The sequence below is a fragment of the Aegilops tauschii genome, chromosome 1, assembly GCF_002575655.3.
Source record: "Aegilops tauschii subsp. strangulata cultivar AL8/78 chromosome 1, Aet v6.0, whole genome shotgun sequence".
In the NCBI taxonomy this organism is placed as follows: Eukaryota; Viridiplantae; Streptophyta; class Magnoliopsida; order Poales; family Poaceae; genus Aegilops; species Aegilops tauschii.
Window position 1 is genome coordinate 208,776,814 of NC_053035.3, and position 19,245 is coordinate 208,796,058.

Below are 19,245 nucleotides of genomic sequence, written 5' to 3' on the forward strand. Positions count from 1 at the left end.
GTCAGGGGGAGGGTCCCACAAGGTAGGGGCGCGCCCTCCACCCTTGTCGCCGCCTCGTGGATCTTCTAACTTGAACTCCAAGTCTCCTGGGTGTCTTCTGGTCCAAGAAAAAATCATCGTGAAGTTTTATTCCATTTAGTATTCCTTTTCTGCGAAGCTCAAAAACAAGGCAAAAATAGAAACTGACACTAGGCTCTAGGTTAATAGGTTAGTCCCAAAAATAATATAAAATAGCATATTAATGCATATAAAACATCCAAAACAGATAATATAATAGCATGGAACAATAAAAAATTATATATACGTTGGAGACGCATTAGCTATTCACACAAAAGTTACCGAGAGGATATTTCATCAACTCTCCCCCCACCCCCGTCGCCAAAGTTACCAGGACCGGGGTACATAACTTATCAAGTCTACGGTGTGTGAGTTACCATGCTATTGACATAGAACCTACAGAGGGGGTATTTCATCAACTCTCACCCCCACCCCGTTCGCCAAAGTTACCAGGACTGGGTTACATAAGTTATCATGTTGTAGGATCGAAAGTAGGTCTAGAGGGGGGTGATTAGACTACTTAACCAAATAAAAATCTAGCCTTTTCCCAATTTTAAGTGTTGGCAGATTTTAGCAACTAGCACAAGTCAAGCAATCAACCTACACATGCAATTCTAAGAGTGTAGCAGCGGAAAGTAAAACATTGTATACGAAGGTAAAGGGAAGAGTTTGGAGAAGGCAAACACAATGTAGACACGGAAATTTTGGGCGTGGTTCTGATAGGTGGTGCTATCATACATCCACGTTGATGGAGACTTCAACCCACGAAGGGTAACGGTTGCGCGAGTCCATGGAGGGCCCCACCCACGAAGGGTCCACGAAGAAGCAACCTTGTCTATCCCACCATGGCCATCGCCCACGAAGGACTTTCCTCACTCGGGTAGATCTTCACGAAGTAGGCGGTCTCCTTGCCCTTTACAAACTCCTTGGTTCAACTCCACAATCTTGTCGGAGGCTCCCAAGTGACACCTAACCAATCTAGGAGACACCATCCTCCAAAAGGTAATATATGGTGTGTTGATGATGAACTCCTTGCTCTTGTGCTTCAAATGATAGTCTCCCCAACACTCAACTCTCTCTCGCAGATTTGGATATGGTGGAAAGATGATTTGAGTGGAAAGCAACTTGGGGAAGGCTAGAGATCAAGATTCTTGTGGTAGGATTGGAATGTCTTGGTCTCAACACATGAGTAGGTGGTTCTCTCTCAGAAAATGAGTAGTGGAAGTGTAGGCACGTTCTGATGGTTGTCTCTTCAATGGAGATGGGGGTGGAGGGGTATATATAGCCTCCACACAAAATCCAACCGTTACACACATTTGACCCAACTCAGTCAGACCGAATAGAGGAACTCGATGAGACCGATTTAGTTCAAAATGTGAACGTTAGGAATCTCGGTGGGACCGATGTGCTAGGGCTAGGGCAAAACCTTATCTCGGTGAAGCCGATTGCTTGAACTCGGTGAGACCGATTTCAGCAAAGAGCAAACAGAAAGTTGGTCAAGCAAACTCGGTGGGACTGATTGCTCATTTCGGTGAGACCAAAATGTTACGAAGGGAAATAGGGAGTTGCAGGGCCATCTCGGTGAGACCGAGATCCGTATCGGTGTGACCGAATTGTCTAGGGTTTCTGGCAGTGGCTATGTCAAAAGAACTCGGTGGCGCCGGATAGATCATTTTGGTGGGGCCAAGTTTGACTTTGGGTTTCGGACATATGTGGAAATGAGAAAGTGGTTGAGGGTTTTGGAGCAATATCACTAAGCACTTTGAGCAAGTAGACCATTAAGCAACACCTCATCCCCTTTTATTAGTATTGGCGTTCCTATGGACTCAATGTGATCTTGGATCACTAAAATGGAAAAGAATTGTCTTGAGCTTTTGCCAATCTTTGTCCTTAGCATTTTGAGGGGTCCACATCTCTAGTCCATGCCATGCCAATCATTGAACTTTCTGAAATATTTAACTTGAATGGATATTAGTTCAAGGAGCTATATGCTATTATGAATTACCAAAACCACCCGAAGATTAGTTGCACTTTCAATCTCCCCCTTTTTGGTAATTGATGACAACATATAGATCAAAGCTTCGACAAATGATAATATGAATGAATTACATCGTCGCTTTCAGAAGTATGTAATAAGCAAGAGCTCCCCCTAAATTTGTGCATTATTTAAAATTTGTATTTGAATGCAAATGCACAATCGATTAGGATCATGGGTCACTCTTCCATGTCACATACATCTTGGTGGAGCGGTCAAAATGATAAGAGTTAAAGAACATGCACTCATCACCAAGGGTAAACATAATTGATCATACACAAATATCATAGATATCATCATGCAAGTATACATTAAGGCATAGTATGATCAAACACATGATCACATAAGTATCTCATGAGCATAACACAAAATAGTGGAATCAAACAAGCAAATGATCAAAGTAGCAAGGGAGGCAAATAAAACCAACAAAAGGCAAAACACACTCTCTCTCTCTCTCTCTCTCTCTCTCTCTCTCTCTCTCTCGAAGCCTAATGATCTATACACTTTCTCCCCTTTTGGCAACAAGTTACCAAAAAGCTTGAAAATGTATAGTGTTATACGACACTCTAGGCATGATCTCCGGGAGCTCCTAGAGGGGTCTTCTGGCTGGTTGCTCCGGTGTGCATAGATGGCATGGAGAGGAGGGCATCTGCAAATGCTTCGGCTGAGGTCTGTGGAGCTGGAGGGGTTGAAACTAGAGGTGCAATCATGGCAGTTGCTGCAGGTGCTGAAATAGAAGTCCTGGTGTCACTGACAACTGGCACTACTGAAGACATTTGTGCCCTTGGCACTCTCTGAAAAGTACCTATGGTAGGTCTGCCATTCCTGTCCTCAACTTCTTCCTAGAGCTTCTCCACAGTGGTCTGGATCTCTGTGACCTTCACATCTAGATCATGAAATTTTGTCTCAATGATCCTCTCAAGACTCTCTTGATTTTGTGTCAGGGTGGCCAAGCCCTTCTCAATTCTCACTGTAGTCTCAAGCAGATAACTGAGTTGATCCTGCTTGGTCTTGAGCATCACTGTAGAAGCATCTAGTGCACTGGCTGCTTTTGCAGCCTTTGCTCTCTATCTCTTCTCCTGAGCTTCTGCAGTAGTTGGATGGGATGCATCCATGACAACCTCGTTGTCCTCAAATTCTGGCCTCAGAGGAAGATGCTCTTTATCAAGAAGATATGTCCTAGTTCCCATCTTGGAATTGATCAACATTTGAATGTGAGGGGTATATCCACATGATATCTTCTGATCAGCAGCTGTTCTCTTCACTGTTTCAACAATCGGGCTCATCACCTTGAACTTCTGAGGTACATCAAACATGTGGAGCAAATTGATTGAGTGACCACAAATCATCATATGATCTCCTGACTTGGGCAAAAGGGTGTGCCTCAAGATAGTGTTGATAGTGGTCAAACCAGACAACAGATAGTAGATGGATCCAAACTTGTGTGTCTCCAGGGCATCATCAGGAATTTCCTTGTACATGTGAGCCATGGAGTTGTGATCCTTCCTAGGCTTAGCATATACATCAGTGTCATTCTCCTCTTCCTTTGGGGCATTGATCAACTTGGCCCATTCAGAGATTGTAGATTGATATCTTGTACCTTCAGTCGTCCAGACAATCTTTCCATCTGGGCAGAAGTGAGTAGTGGAATAGAATTGCATGATCATCTCATCGTTCCACTTGGTCAACTTCTGACCAACAAACTTGTCCACTTCATTCATCCTGAAGCTCTCATCACACCTGGGAAATAGTCTTCATTGTCATCAATGAATTTCCAATCAACCCATCTCATGTCACAGACAATGGGCTTCTTGTCTAACAAGACTGTCTCATATAAATCCTGTTGTTCCTTGGTGTGGAAACAATAGTCTACAATAGTTCTCCTCCTAGTGGCATAGGGATCAGTCTATCTCCAGAGTTTCAGACCTGCATCCTTCCTTTCTTTCATGTTCTCTGCCACAAGATGATCATCACTGTGATCTGGATTCTTGGGCTTCATTTTTCTGAGCACTTGTTGTTCTTCTTCTTCTTGAACCTCAAGCATTGGGGCCTTGTTCTTCTCAGCAGCAGGGATGTTCCTCATTGATCTCTTTGGTGCAGATGGTTTTGGAGCTTGAGCTTGAGTTGAAGGCTTGGGGGTAGACTTGGGCTTAGATGGAGCAGCCCTAGTCCTTATGGCATCCCCCATAAGCTTTTGAGTCTTGGCAGGAGGTGTAGATGGCTCTTCCTCCTACCCTTCTTCATCAGATGTGTGCTTTTCAAATCCAGCCATTGGGTCAACTAGATTGCACCATCTTCCTCTTTTTCTCTCCTTCTTCCTCTTTCCAGTACCACCTGGTGCAGCAACAACTTGAGTTGAAGCTCTGGCCTTAGACACTGCGACTCTCTTAGCGGGATCTTTCTTCTGAGCACCGGGATTAGTGGCAGCAGCAACATCATACTCTTTCTTGAGCACTTTCTTCTTGGAAGTGGCCTCATCAACAATGAAGTCCTCATCCTCACTGTCAGATGTTTTCTTCTTCCTTGTTCCGGTAGCTGCCTTTGGCAAGTTGCTTGGAGTGCTTCTGCTACCCTCATCATAGCTGCTAGAGGGACTAGTGCCCTCACTCAGATTTGCTTGCTCCTCTGACCTGTTATGGCTGCCACTGCTCTCTGACATAGCTAATACTGGCCCTGTGAATAGTTGAGTATAGATAGAGTGGATGAGCATCACAAAGTACAGCTATTTTGCAAAAAAATATTGAGACAAAAACTTAATTTTAGTTTTCTGCAGAAAGCATTTCGGAGCTACCGATTTGACAAACTCGGTGACACCGAAGCACAAACAGAGTCTAAGCACACAGTTTCGGTCAGACCGAAATGCAGTTCAGTGACTCCGAGATGCTAGGCTTTCATAGAGTAAGTGATTTCGGTCGCACCGATTAGTACACTTTGGTCAGACCGAGTTGTACTTGTGCAATGGTCAGGGCTAAATCGGTGAGACCGAGATCCTCAGATTGGTCGGTCCGAGATGAGTTCGGCAGAAACCTAACCCTAAGTTTTTGCATCAAATCTATTCTAATGGATTCTTTTGGTGGATAGATTTGTCTCATACATGGGAAGAACATGGCAATGATCTTTGTGCAAGAATCGGAATAATAGAACACACAAAGAGGTCAAGTCCGTACCCTAACTTGGCGACGAACTTGCTACAGCGGCAACGGCGGCGAGAATCCCATTGACGGCGGTGGAGACCAGCGACAGGGGGTCACTGGCGATGACGACAACGATCCAGAGACCAAGGGGACGGCAGAGCTGGGAGGCGCAGTCGAGTGTTTGGAGGAATTTCCAAATTTTCAACCCGCGGTATATATATACCCAGTCACTGTCGGTGTGACCGAGTGGAATGACTCGGTGGCACCGAGATGAAAAACTGCTAGCAGTTGTTGCAACTCGGTGTGACCGAATTGTTCAAATCGGTTACACCAGATGAAAACCTAGATCAGCTTAATGAATTCGGTGAGACCGAGTAGGAGTGAGTTGGTCTGGCCGAGATGCATTAAGAGGTTTTGGAAGTTGAGCCCTTGACGGATCGGTGGCTCCGAGTGCTCCTCACGCGGAGGGTCCGAATTCGACTTGTTCGAACTTTGTGATGTAGCATGAATAGAGTTCGAGACGAGAAAATCATAGATAGCTTGAGGGAGTACTTAGGCATTCTTGTCCATCCATTTGGCAAAAAGAAAAACCAAACAATCAAATCAACAAATGGATGTCCTCGAATGGAGAAAATTATGCGACCAACATGCTCACACAATAAGATGGCAAAAAAACATGTGGCAAACATGCACAAACACTCTAGCACCTATCAAGCATTTGGCGATGACTAGGTCATCTATATATGAGTATATTGACTTAGGAGTCAAATGAGAACATTTGATCATAGGTCATACTCATCGTTTAAGCACAAGTGGGGTTACCACTTTTACATAAAGCATTGATGTGTTCACACCATTAGAGGTGCTTTAGCTCAATTCTTAGAGCAAAGCTCACCCTAGATGTGATATCCCCCCTTAGAGGGATGAACTAACCTTGGGTTTTGTCGATGATGACTTCATGTAGGTGTTGAAGATGTGGATGCTCAATGTTGATGTAGATCATTTGGAGAAATCCATTGGAGTGAGTTGCACTTTTAATACCTACATGGGTTAGTCCCACAAGGAACACACAAGGATATCCATAGACATAGAGTGAAGTATACATATGATGATGTCCATGAAAGCATTAGGTTACCTTGTCCCTTGTCTTACCAACAAGAGGGTTTGTGACTCCTTGAACTAGTGCAAGATATGGAAGTTGTTTGCACTTGTCCTTGCCAAAATGAATATGAGTGAAGTATGTTGGCGGAGTCACCCTCAAGAACTCTCTAGTTCTTCTTCTTTGAGATCCACATTAACTTGACGGGAATCCTTGGAGTTGTAGTCATACTTGATGAAGTAGAACTTGATGTAGTCTTGGGAACCCACTTGACCAAAGCCTTAGGAGCTTATTCAAATGAATCAATCTCTTCTTGAAGCTTGTCCTTGCCTTTTAGCTTGTGGTCTCGTGGTGGAAGATCATCATGAGCTTGTGTTCCCTTGAAAGAAGTGGGGTCATACTTCTCTTGTCGAGGAACAAACTTCATCTTGGGGTATCGATCTTCTTCCCACTCAACTCCATTGGCATTGAAATTTCGTTCAAAACCAACACCTTAATTCTTCTGGTGCCTTCCTTGCTTGCGTACAATTTCCTCAAATTGCTTACTTCCGGCAAGGCTCTTGTAAACACATTTCTCTAAAATTCCCTTCAACAAGCTAGTTTCTTGCTCAAGTGTAACTTGGCTAAGAGAATCATTAGTGGAATCAAGAGAACTACTAGAAGCAACAACATTGGATTTGACATGATTATTGTTACTAATAGAAGAAGAATCTTCCTTGCTCTTGTTGCTAGATTTTCCTTGTGGCATATAAGTAGACAAGAGTAAACGCTTGGCAATGTAAGAAGAACTTTTCTTTCGAAGATCATCATTGATTGCTTTTAAGAACCCATGCTCTTGCTCTAAATTGAGCTTCTCAAAGCGTAGCTTCTCACGAGTCTTAAAAAGCTCTCGATGATCCTCTAGAGTAGTTTCATGAGCTAACTTAAGAGTGTTTAGTTCTATAGTTAGACGCTCAATCTCCTTCTTATCATTGTCATTCATTTCATCTTGATTAGCATGATTAATAGAAATTTCATCATAGTTTTCATCACTAGTGTTGTCAACAAGTAAATCATCATCACCTAGCCAATCATCTTCATCACTATTGAAATCAACATACTCAGGGTGTGATACCTTAGGTCCTTTAGCCATGAAGCATCTTCCAATTCCTTCATTTGGTGAGTCAAATATGTCATAGGAGTTGGATGGCACAAGTGCAAGACCGGCAACACCTTCATCTTGAGTATATTCAGAGCCGGAGTGATAACTTCTCACGGAGTAGTTGCCGGAGTCGGAACCAGATACCCATTCACCAACGTGAGCTTGATGTCTTCGTCTTGTGTAGCTCTTTGATGACTTGTCCTTCCTTTCCGAATCTTTGCTTCTACGAGAGGGTCTTCGTTCATAGCGATCATCTCTACTCCTTCTCTCTGTTGGTGGTGATTCATCCCTTTTACTTTTACTTTTAGGTGAATCTTCTCTTCTCTTGTAGGGAGTCGCACACTCATTGGAGTAGTGTCCAGGTCTTCCACAATTGTAGCAATTGTGATAATGACTAGAAGATCTTTTGTCATTGTAGGACCTTGATTTGGAACTTCTATCCTTGCTTCTACTCTTGTAGAATTTGTCGAAGTTCTTCACCATTAAGCTCAATTCTTCATTGAAGACTTGTTTCTCACTTGATGTTATAGGAGCATCACATGAAGCTTTGTAAGCACCACTTGACTTGTTGTGGAGCCCTTCCTTATCCTTGAGTGACATCTCATGAGCAATAATTCTACCAATGACTTCCGTTGGCTTGAGATCGTTGTAATTGGGCATCATTTGGATCAAGGTGCACACAGTATCATATTTTCCATCCAAGGCTCTTAGGATCTTCTTGATGATGAATCTGTCGGTCATCTCTTCGCTTCCTAAGCCGACAATCTCATTTGTGATGAGAGCAAGCCTAGAGTACATTTCAACGACTCCTTCACCATCCTTCATTTTGAACTTGTCAAGTTGACTTTGAAGCACATCCAATTTGGATTCCTTGACGGACTTGGTACGTTCGTGCATATCAACCAAAGTATCCCAAATTTCCTTTGCATTCTCAAGGCGGCTGATTTTGTTGAATTCTTCGGGGCACAATCCGTTGAAGAGAATATCGCAAGGTTGAACATTGTATTGCGACATCTTCAATTCTTCCGCAGACGCTACACGATCCGGTTCTCTTCCATCCTCGAAGTATTGCCCTTGCAAGACAATACGCATAATAGCCAAAACGGCGGGGTTATGATCAAGAATATGCATTTTCATCCTATGCTTCCAACTAGCAAAATTAGTACCATCAAAGTAAGGACCTCTACGGTGGTAATTTCCCTCGCTAGACGCCATACTCTCCTAGGTTGTGAAACCAAGGCTATGATCACCAAAACTATGGAAATCAAGGCAAATGGAGACCGAAGCTCTGATACCACTCGTAGGATCGAAAGTAGGTCTAGAGGGGGGGTAATTGGACTACTTGACCAAATAAAAATCTAGCCTTTTCCCAATTTTAAGTGTTGGCAGATTTTAGCAACTAGCACAAGTCAAGCAATCAACCTATACATGCAATTCTAAGAGTGTAGCAGTGAAAAGTAAAACATTGCATATGAAGGTAAAGAGAAGGCTTTGAAGAAGGCAAACGCAATGTAGACAAGGAGATTTTTGGCGTGGTTCCGATAGGTGGTGCTATCGTACATCCACATTGATGGAGACTTCAACTCACGAAGGGTAACGTTTGCGCTAGTCCGCGGAGAGCTCCACCCACGAAGGGTCCACGAAGAAGCAACCTTGTCTATCCCACCATGGCCATCGCCCACGAAGGACTTGCCTCACTAGGGTATATCTTCACGAAGTAGGCGATCTCCTTGCCCTGACAAACTCCTTGGTTCAACTCCACAATCTTGTCGGAGGCTCCCAAGTGACACCTAATCAATCTAGGAGACACCACTCTCCAAAAGGTAATAGATGGTGTGTTGATGATGAACTCCTTGCTCTTTTGCTTCAAATGATAGTCCCCCCAACACTCAACTCTCTCTCACAGGTTTGGATATGGTGGAAAGATGATTTGAGTGGAGAACAACTTGGGGAAGGCTATAGATCAAGATTCTTGTGGTAGGATTGGAATGTCTTGGTCTCAACACACGAGTAGGTGGTTCTCTCTCAGAAAATGAGTAGTGGAAGTGTAGGCACGTTCTGATGGCTCTCTCTTTAATGGAGATGGGTGTGAAGGGGTATATATAGCCTCCACACAGAATCCAACTGTTACACACATTTGACCCAACTCGGTCAGACCGAATAGAGGAACTCGGTGAGCCCGATTTAGTTCAAAATGTGAACGTTAGGAATCTCGGTGGGACGGGCTGAATCAACTCGGAGATGTGCTAGTGCTAGGGCAAAATCTTATCTCGGTGAAGCCGATTGCTTGAACTCGGTGAGACCGATTTCAGCAAAGAGCAAACAAAGAGTTGGTCAAGCAAACTCGGTGGGACCGATCGCTCTTTTCGGTGAGACCAAAATGTTACGAAGGGAAACAGGGAGTTTGCAGGGCCATCTCGGTGAGACCGAGATCCGTATCGGTGTGGCCGAATTGTCTAGGGTTTCTGGCAGTGGCTATGTCAAAAGAACTCGGTGGCGCCGGATAGATCATTTCAATGGGGTCGAGTTTGAATTTGGGTTTTGGACATATGCGGAAATAAGACCATTGAGAAAGTGGTTGAGGGTTTTGGAGCAATATCACGAAGCACTTTGAGCAAGTAGACCATTAAGCAACACCTCATCCCCTTTTAATAGTATTGACTTTTCTATGGACTCAATGTGATCTTGGATCACTGATAGTCTCCAACGTATCTATAATTTATGAAGTATTCATGCTATTATATTATCCATCTTAGATGTTTTATATGCATTTATATGCTATTTTATATGATTTTTGGGACTAACCTATTAACCTAGAGCCCAGTGCCATTTTATGTTTTCTCCTTGTTTTTGAGTTTTGCAGAAAAGGAATACCAAACGGAGTCCAATTGACGTGCCAATTTTTGATGATTTTTTATGGACCAAAAGAAGACCACGGAGCATCGGAGTTGGGCCAGAAGAGTTCCGAGCTGCCCATGACGGTGGGGGGCGCGCCCACCCCCCTGGGCGTGTGGGCCTGCCTCGTGGACAGCTCGGGCACCTCCTTGACGTGAGACCGACGCCAAAAATTCCTATAAATACAGAAACCTCGGAAAATTAACCTAGATCGGGAGTTCCGCCGCCGCAAGCCTCTGTAGCCACGAGAAATCAATCTAGGCCCTCTCCGGCACCCTACCGGAGGGGGCCATCATCACCGGAGGCCATGGACGAGTATCCCGGAGAGGCCATCATCGCCATGGAGGCCAAGGACCAGAGGGAGAACCTTTCCCCATCTAGGGGGGAGGCCATGGAGGAGGAAGCACAAGGGGGAGAACCTCTCCTCCTCTCTTTCGGTGGCGCCAGAGTGCCATCAGGAGGGAATCATTGCCACGGTGATCGTCTTCATCAACATCACCATCATCATCACCATCCTCATCTCTTTTACGCGGTCCACTCTCCCGCACCCCGCTGTAATCCCTACTTGAACATGGTGCTTTATGCCACATATTATGATCCAATGATGTGTTGCCATCCTATGATGTTTTGAGTAGATATCTTTTGTCTTTGGGTTGATTGACGATCTAGATTGGTATGAGTTGTATGTTTTACTTGGTGCTGTCCTATGGTGCCCTCCGTGTTGCGCAAGCGTGAGGGATTCCCGCTGTAGGGTGTTGCAATACGTTTATAATTCGCTTATAGTGGGTTGCGTGAGTGACTGAAACACAAACCCGAGTAAGGGGGTTGTTGCGTATGGGATAAAAGAGGACTTGATGCTTTAATGCTATGGTTTTGTTTTACCTTAATGATCTTTAGTAGTTGCGGATGCTTGCTAGAGTTCCAATCATAAGTGCATATGATCCAAGTAGAGAAAGTATGTTAGCTTATGCCTCTCCCTCATATGAAATTGCAATAGTGATTACCGGTCTTGTTAACAATTGCCTAGGACAATTCCGCACACCGATCCACCATTATTCCACACTCGCTATTTATAATATTTAGTATTATATTCTAACTTTATAATAACAACACCTACTTTCATAATTTAGCTCTCCGATATCATACAAAGTTATCCACTTCATACCCACAACGTAGTTTTATTTCTCGTTGCTAGTTGGAAGCAAACGTTCGGTGTACGTAGAGTCGTACCAGTGGCAGATATGGCTTGAGAGAATATTGATCTTATCTTTAGCTCCTTGTGGGTTCGACACTCCATACTTATCACTTCCATCTTTGGAAATTGCTACGATGATTCCTTTCACTTGGGGATTATCAATCACTAAAATGAAAAAGAAGAGTCTTGAGCTTTTGCCAATCTTGTCCTTAGCATTTTGAGGGGTCCACATCTCTAGTCCATGCCATGCCAATCATTGAACTTTCTGAAATATTTAACTTGAATGGATATTAGTTTAATGAGCTATATGTTGTTATGAATTACCAAAACAACCCGAGGATTAGTTGCACTTTCATAGGTCTACGATGTGTGAGTTACCATGTTATTGACAAAAAAGCTATGGAGTGGATATTTCATCAACTCCCCCCAACCCCGCACCCTCGCTGCCAGGACGGGGTGCATAAGTTATCAGGTTTTCAACGTGCGAGATACCATGCTATTTGCACAAAAGTTCATCAACTCCCCCACCCCTTTCGCCGCGAAAGTTACCAGGACTGGGGTACAGAGTTATCAAGTCTGCAATGGGTGACTTATCATGTTATTCACACAAAAAAGTTATCGTGGTATATTTCATCAAGGACAACCCCCCACCCTCCCGGTCGCTAAAGTTATCCGGACCTGGGTGTATAAGTTATCAGGTATGCGATGTGTGAGTTGCCAACTTACCATGCTATTCATACAAAAAGGTATTGAGGGTTAATTTACACTAGTTTTGTTTGGGGTAAAAAATGCTACCACGATATTTGTACATAAACTATCATGTTTGCGGTGCGTATAATTATCGGGCTCGTAAAGAGAATTTACCGAGGGATGACACACGAGAAAAAGACTGATGTTCGAATTCTATAGGAGCAAAACAATTATTTCTCTAGAAAAATATTCATCACTACAAAAAAGAGACAGACGGAGTACAAAAGTCGTTGCATTAGTACTTTAAAAAACTTGGAGCAAAATGGTTTTGTCCCCTCGTCAAAGGCACTGTGGTCTTCCTTTCTCGCTATCATTTATTAAGATATAAATATCAACTAATCTATACATGAAACAAAACAGATTCTCATCATAGGCCCTGTTTGGATACTCTAACTCAGTTAGAGGTTAGAGTTAGATTCTAACCCTGAACCAACCCTGAACTAACTCTAACCAAAGAGGTGTTTAGATAGCAGGGTTAGATTGACCATAAATGTATTTTCTCAATTATTTGGCTAATTTGGACCCTATTTCCTGCCTGATTCGGTGGAGCGAGCCCTGGCCGAGGCAGACGGGGACGCGCCCGGTAAGGAGCCGCGCTGGCCTCTCGCGCAGCACGCTGACCGAATCCGCCGTCCCTGCGCAAGGAGTCGCGCTGGCCGAGGCCGACGGGGACGGGCCGCACAAGGAGCCGCGACTGCTACCGGCGGGCGTACGGGCCGCGGGGAGACGAGAGGGTTGGAACGGGAGGATAGGGCGGGGTTGCTTACCGACGGCGGATGGGAGCGCGGATACGGCGAGGCGCCTTCACGGGCGGTGCGAGAGGGAGGGAGGGAGAGGACGAGAAGCTTCGAGGAAGTGGGAAAGGATCTGCTGCGGGGAGAGCGAGAGAAAAAAGTGTTTTTTTAATGGTCCCAAGGAGAACTAACCCAAATAAGCACATATTGGGTGGGTTAGATTTTTTGGGTGGGTTAGATGCATCTAACCCAAACTAACCCTCCCGTTTGGATATTTTTGGGTTAGTTTAGTCCAAACTAACCTAAACTAACTCTAACTCATGGAACCAAATAGGGCCATAGTTGGTAGCATGTCATGGCCACAACCAATACTCCCTCCTTTCCGGTTTATAGGGCTTATCTCAAAATCATAGTTTTTTCATTTTATAAGGCTCAATTTGGTTGTTCCCCATCACAATTTCAGATTTCAAGGTGCATTAAATAATTGCATGCAAGTATTAAGAGAAAAGTGACCAATGCATGTACTTTATGCATGCATGCATTGCAATTAATACATCCTGAAATCTAAAAGGTGCTTACGCACTATTTAGACGAATCGAGCGGCCGGCTCTTGTCCGCATATCACACTGGCTCCCTCACTTATTGAATGCATGCATGGGCATGCTTTGTATCTTAGTGCATGTGATTGATGGCATTAAATGCGATCAGACTTATACTACATGTGAATAGAAAAAACAGATCAACGTGTATTTACTTCGGATTTTCAATTTTAAAAAAACTCATATCTTTTAAACCACGCATCGAAATTCAGATCTGTTTTCACCATTGGATTCCTCGTGATGAGATCTTTGAAACTAGATCCCGCATCGGCATGTTTCGACGAATTTTTTTCATGCAAACTTTCGTGCTATATTGTGCAACTTTAGTACTACATCGTGCAACTTTTTCCAAAACCAAATTTTGGATCTGCATGATTCAACTTTCATGCATGACAACTTTGATGTGCAACTAGTCTACTATACCGACCAACTATCAAGTAGTCGTTGTGCAACCCTCCTCCCTACTCGTGGATGCGTAGTTTTTCAATGTCGGTGCACCCTACTCCGACCTCCTGTAACACCCACGATGCGGCTATATCTCCCACGTGTCGAGGCACGACTTGGAGGCATAACCGCATGGTGGTTTTGTCGCAAGAAGGGTCATCTTCACACAATCACATGTAATGAATAAGAATGGGATAAAGAGTTGGCTTACAATCGCCACTTCACACAATTCATAAATTTAACATACATCATTCAGAGTACAATCAAGGTCCCACTACGGAACCAAAATAAAAGAAGACAACCCCAAATGCTAGATCCCCGATCGTCCCAACTGGGCACCACTACTGATCATCAGGAAACGAAACATAGTAACGACCACGGTCTTCATCGAACTCCCACTTGAGCTCACTTACTGATCAAGACTATTTAAGCTTATGGGTAGGAAAGGGGTAATGAGGTGGAGCTGCAGCAAGCACTAAGCAAATATGGTGTCTAACATACGCAAATAAGAGCGAGAAGAGAAGCAACGCAACGGTCGTGAAGCTAGAAGTGATCAAGAAGTGATCCTGAAACTACTTACGTTCATACATAACCCAAAAACCGTGTTCATTTCCCGGACTCCGCCGAGAAGAGACCATCACGGCTACACACGCGGTTGATGTATTTTAATTACGTCAAGTGTCAAGTTCTCTACAACCAGACATTAACAAATTCCCATCTGCCACATAACCGCGGGCACGGCTCTCGAAAGTTTATACCCTGCAGGGGTGTCCCAACTTAGCCCATCACAAGCTCTCACGGTCAACGAAGGATATTCCTTCTCCCGGGAAAACCCGATCATTCTCGGAATCCTGGTTTACAAGACATTTCGACAATGGTAAAACAAGACCGGCAAAGCCACCCGATGTGCCGACAAATCCCGATAGGACTCGCACGTATCTCGTTCTCAGGGCACACCGGATGGGCAAGACGTCGGGTTGGCATAGACCCTGGTTGCCCAGGGGGCGCCGGACATCGCCCGGTTTGGACCAGCACTCAGAGGAACACTGGCCCGAGGGTTAAAATAAAGATGACCCTTGAGTCTGCAGAACCCAAGGGAAAAAAGGCTTAGGTGGCAAATGTTAAAACCAAGGTTGGGCCTTGCTGGAGGAGTTTTATTCAAAGCGAACTATCAAGGGGGTCCCATAAATCACCCAACCGCGTAAGGAACGCAAAATCAAGGAACATAACACCGGTAGACGAAAACTAGGGCGACAAGAGTGGAACAAAACACCAGGCATAAGGCCGAGCCTTCCACCCTTTACCAAGTATATAGATGCATTAATTAAAATAAGAGATATTGTGATATCCCAACATAACCATGTTCCAACATGGAACAAACTTCATCTTCACCTGCAACTAACAACGCTATAAGAGGGGCTGAGCAAAAGCGGTAACATAGCCAAACAACGGTTTGCTAGGAAAGATGGGTTAGAGGCTTGACATGGCAATATGGGAGGCATGATATAGCAAGTGGTAGGTAGCGCAACATAGCAAAAGAGCGAACAACTAGCAAGCAAAGATAGAAGTGATTTCGAGGGTATGGTCATCTTGCCTGAAATCCCGCAAGGAAGAAGAACGAGTCCATGAAGAAGACAAACGGACGTAGTCGAACGAATTCTCACAACTCCGGAACGAAACCGAAGCTAACGAGAGAAGCAACCCGGAAAAAACAAACAACATAGTAAACAACCACCACATACACATGGCATGATGCACAAACAAGTATGATGCATGTCCGATTTAATGAGGCATGGCATGGCAAAATGCAACAAACAATACTACAAATTAAGTGGAGCTCAATATGCAACGAGTTGCATATTGACAAAACACCACATCAATTATTTAGTTCTCTCCCGTTTATGTACCCAACAAAATTAACTGTGGTTAAGCAAGGCAAGAGGTGAAGCATAATAAAACTATCTATTTAGGCAAGTTTAAATGAGGCCGAAAATAACAAACAACAATTCTGGAAAATCCTCATATGCATATTTTAGATTTGGTACTGTTCTGCCCTAAAACATATTTTAAAGTTGTTAAACAGCAAAATAAAGTGCACCATGTTAATCTATGCATTTTTCCACCCCATTTATATATAAAGTTTATTAAATTTGGAGCTACGGTTATTTAGTTATGGAATAAATCATTTTAACATGGCATTTTAGCAAATTTAATCAAACAACATGTTTAAGCAGTTTAAACACGGACAGAAGTTGCAAATTGTGAAAGTACATGAAATTTTAAGCATGTTACATATATGACATGTTTTATTTGGATGCATGGATTTTTAGTTATTAACAATTCAGAATGATGGCATCTCCTGTAAATATGCATGCACTTGGAATTAGAAAAATCGCAGCGAACATAAAAAAAAGATGCGGGCCGAATGCTGCGCACTGTGGAAGCCCAGCAGCAGATCTGGCCCGAAGCGGATGTGGGTGTGCGCGTGCAACAGTACAGGAAAAACAGAGAAAAAATTGGGACAGCTGGGACTTGATCCCACGACCTCCTGTATAGAGGAGCAAGGCGCGGACCAATGCGCTGCTGCTTCTTATTTGTGCAAAACAAGGTCGTGACAGTAGTTGAACCGAAGCAAAGGCCAGGCCTTCTTCTTCGTGGATCAGAGAGGAACTGGGTGACGATGCCGGCAAGCAAGACGGCGACCGTCGCGACCACAGGCCGATGGCGGGGGTGCGGAAATAGGTGGAGGTGTGGCGCGCGGCGTGCGGAGTGAGGCGGAAGCAGAGACCTCGAGCTCAAGCGTTTCCTTGGCTCGGGGCCATGGCGAGGTGCGGCGGAGGCACGAGGCTTCGGTCGCGCGCGAGAGCTGCTGGCTTCAGGTGCGTGCGGGGTGCGGAGCAACATGCAAGGGTGTGGCCGAGCGGCAGAGCGGTGGAAGCAGAGGGTTCGGCGCGTCCATGGCGAAGCACGGTGGCTGGGGATTTTGTGTGAACAGATCAACACCTAGAGGATGCGAACGAGGCGAATAAAAGGGGCTGAGAGACGCGGCTGCTCACCTCGGTCCCGTAGGACAAGACGAGTCGGCCGGAGACGCGACAGGTAGGACTCGAGGACGCGCTGATCGTGATGAAGCTCGGCTCCATGAAGAAGACGAAGCAGGGGAAGCAGACGACGTAGAGGAAGCAGACGACGTAGAGGAAGACGATTGCGTCGCCGTGGCCCTTCTGGCTCCTGGCCTTGTTGGAAATCAAACGGGACGACGTCGGCGAGTCGACCCGGAGCGAAGACGACGACGGAGGAGGGATATGGCTGCGGTAGAGCCATGGAAGTGCTCCAGGAGCTCTCTGGCGGAAGGGGGCGACGAATATGGAGGCATGGCTTGGACCTACCTTGCGGCGGCGGCGTGGGGAGGAGGATAGGAAAGGGAAAACCCTAGGGGCGAGGCTGGGCTTCTTATAGGGGCGAGGCGCGGCTCGGCTGGCTGCCTCGGTGGCCATGTGTGCTCCTCCTCTGTTTTTACTGTGAGGGGGAGGTGGCGAGAGGAGGAAGAAAAAGGCGAAGGGAACAGTCGCTGCAGATGGGGTCAGCGCGGGTGACCAGCGTGGCAAGCTGGAATTACCAGCGGAGGGAGAGAGAGGTGGGCTGGATCAGCTGGGCTGCTGCTGGGTCCGCTGCTTGGCCGGCCTGGTAGAAGGAGGCCCAGGTAGGCCGCTCTTGCTGCTGTATCTTTTCTTTTCATTTTCCTCAGGCAGAAAATAAACAGAAAAACACATGGATAAAAGAGGGGTGTATGAGAGATATAAGGATATCCCCACGACGCTGGAATTATGCACTATTTGAAATAATTGGTTTGGGCATTTTTAGAGAAATAAAATTATTGCAAGTTTGAACTAAATTCAAACTTGAGGCAATTTTGATTCCAACCAAATCAAGTCCAAAAGAGATGAAAATTGGCAGAGAGGGTTTAGGCATGGTGAACTAGCATCAGGAAAAGAATGAACATTTATGGAGGAGGGGGAAAGGTCACTTGCCAAAATGAAGGAAAGAAGAAGGAAGGAGGAGGTGATGAAGCGTGATCATACATGGAGCATGCAACAATGTAACATCCATGAAAATGACAATGCACATAATGATTATGAGAATGCAAAATTACAAGAGGCACAAATGCAACATGACAAAGATGGGCATGGCAATGCAATATAATCAAATGATGAACATGATGCAAGAAGCAAAATATGACAATGGCACTCATCGCGATCATGGCAACAAACAGTTCAAACACACAACGTCAACGAAATAAATGGAAGGCAACTGGAGCATCGGTCTCGGGGCGTTACAACACTCCACCACTACAAGAGGATCTCGTCCCGAGATCTAGGGCTGGCACCGGAGAAAAACGGAAAAGCAAGAGGTAAAACAAAGTTACTTCTTTAACAAACGAGTGAAACCACGAACCTTGAGAGGTTAAATAATTTAAAGAAGAAAACAATGGAGATGAACGCGATTGCAAACACTCCGTTAGCAAAGAGGAGCAAGGAACCTTCGAGAACCTTGTCGGTTGAAAGACAAGAAACAAGGGCTCAACGGACCAAAAGAATATGGAGCCACACCGGTATAACGAGATTGCCAAGGAACAAGAATGACATAATTTTGACAGCACTCCGGTTGAACATGGAATGAATAGATCAATAACTTGACAAGATGAGAGGATACTTGAAAAGAGGACACGACACTCCGGTTGAATGGATAAGCAAAGGAAAGCAAAGGACAGTTGAATGGTAAAAAAGTGACATTCATGAGGGTTGTGAAAAGTTACATATAGACAGAGTGCGAAAGTTGCGAATCTCACTAGCAGGGATGGTTTGGACCGTGTGCTAGCAGAGAAACTACACATCCTTGGAGGTATAGGAGAAAGTTGCAAATCACTGTTAGACAGTTGGCCGTGGCAGTATCCGAAATTGCACAACCACTACTAGAAAGTTGGCGGATCCAGTAAATAGTGAAAGCACATCCACGGGCAAGTGAAAAAGTTGCACGTCAATTACTAGGCAGTTGGCCCGAGCAACGGACGAAATTGCTCATCTCACTGGAAGGGGTAGTTTGAGGGGGTGGAGGTGACATCAGTGAAAACTGCACATCCACGGGGTAGGCGGAAAGTTGCA

General features: G+C 44.8%; 1 protein-coding gene across 1 annotated transcript; it reads right to left on the reverse strand.

Moving 5' to 3' along the window:
• Positions 1 to 2,366: 2,366 nt before the first annotated feature.
• LOC120972581 (uncharacterized) lies at positions 2,367 to 17,492 on the reverse strand. The gene is made up of 2 exons (XM_073510848.1): positions 17,140 to 17,492; positions 2,367 to 15,768 (listed from the first exon to the last, which is right to left on the reverse strand). Exon 2 carries the CDS (start codon positions 8,679 to 8,681, stop codon positions 6,819 to 6,821), a length of 1,863 nt encoding a protein of 620 aa, XP_073366949.1. The 5' UTR covers positions 8,682 to 15,768; positions 17,140 to 17,492; the 3' UTR covers positions 2,367 to 6,818.
• Positions 17,493 to 19,245: the final 1,753 nt, after the last annotated feature.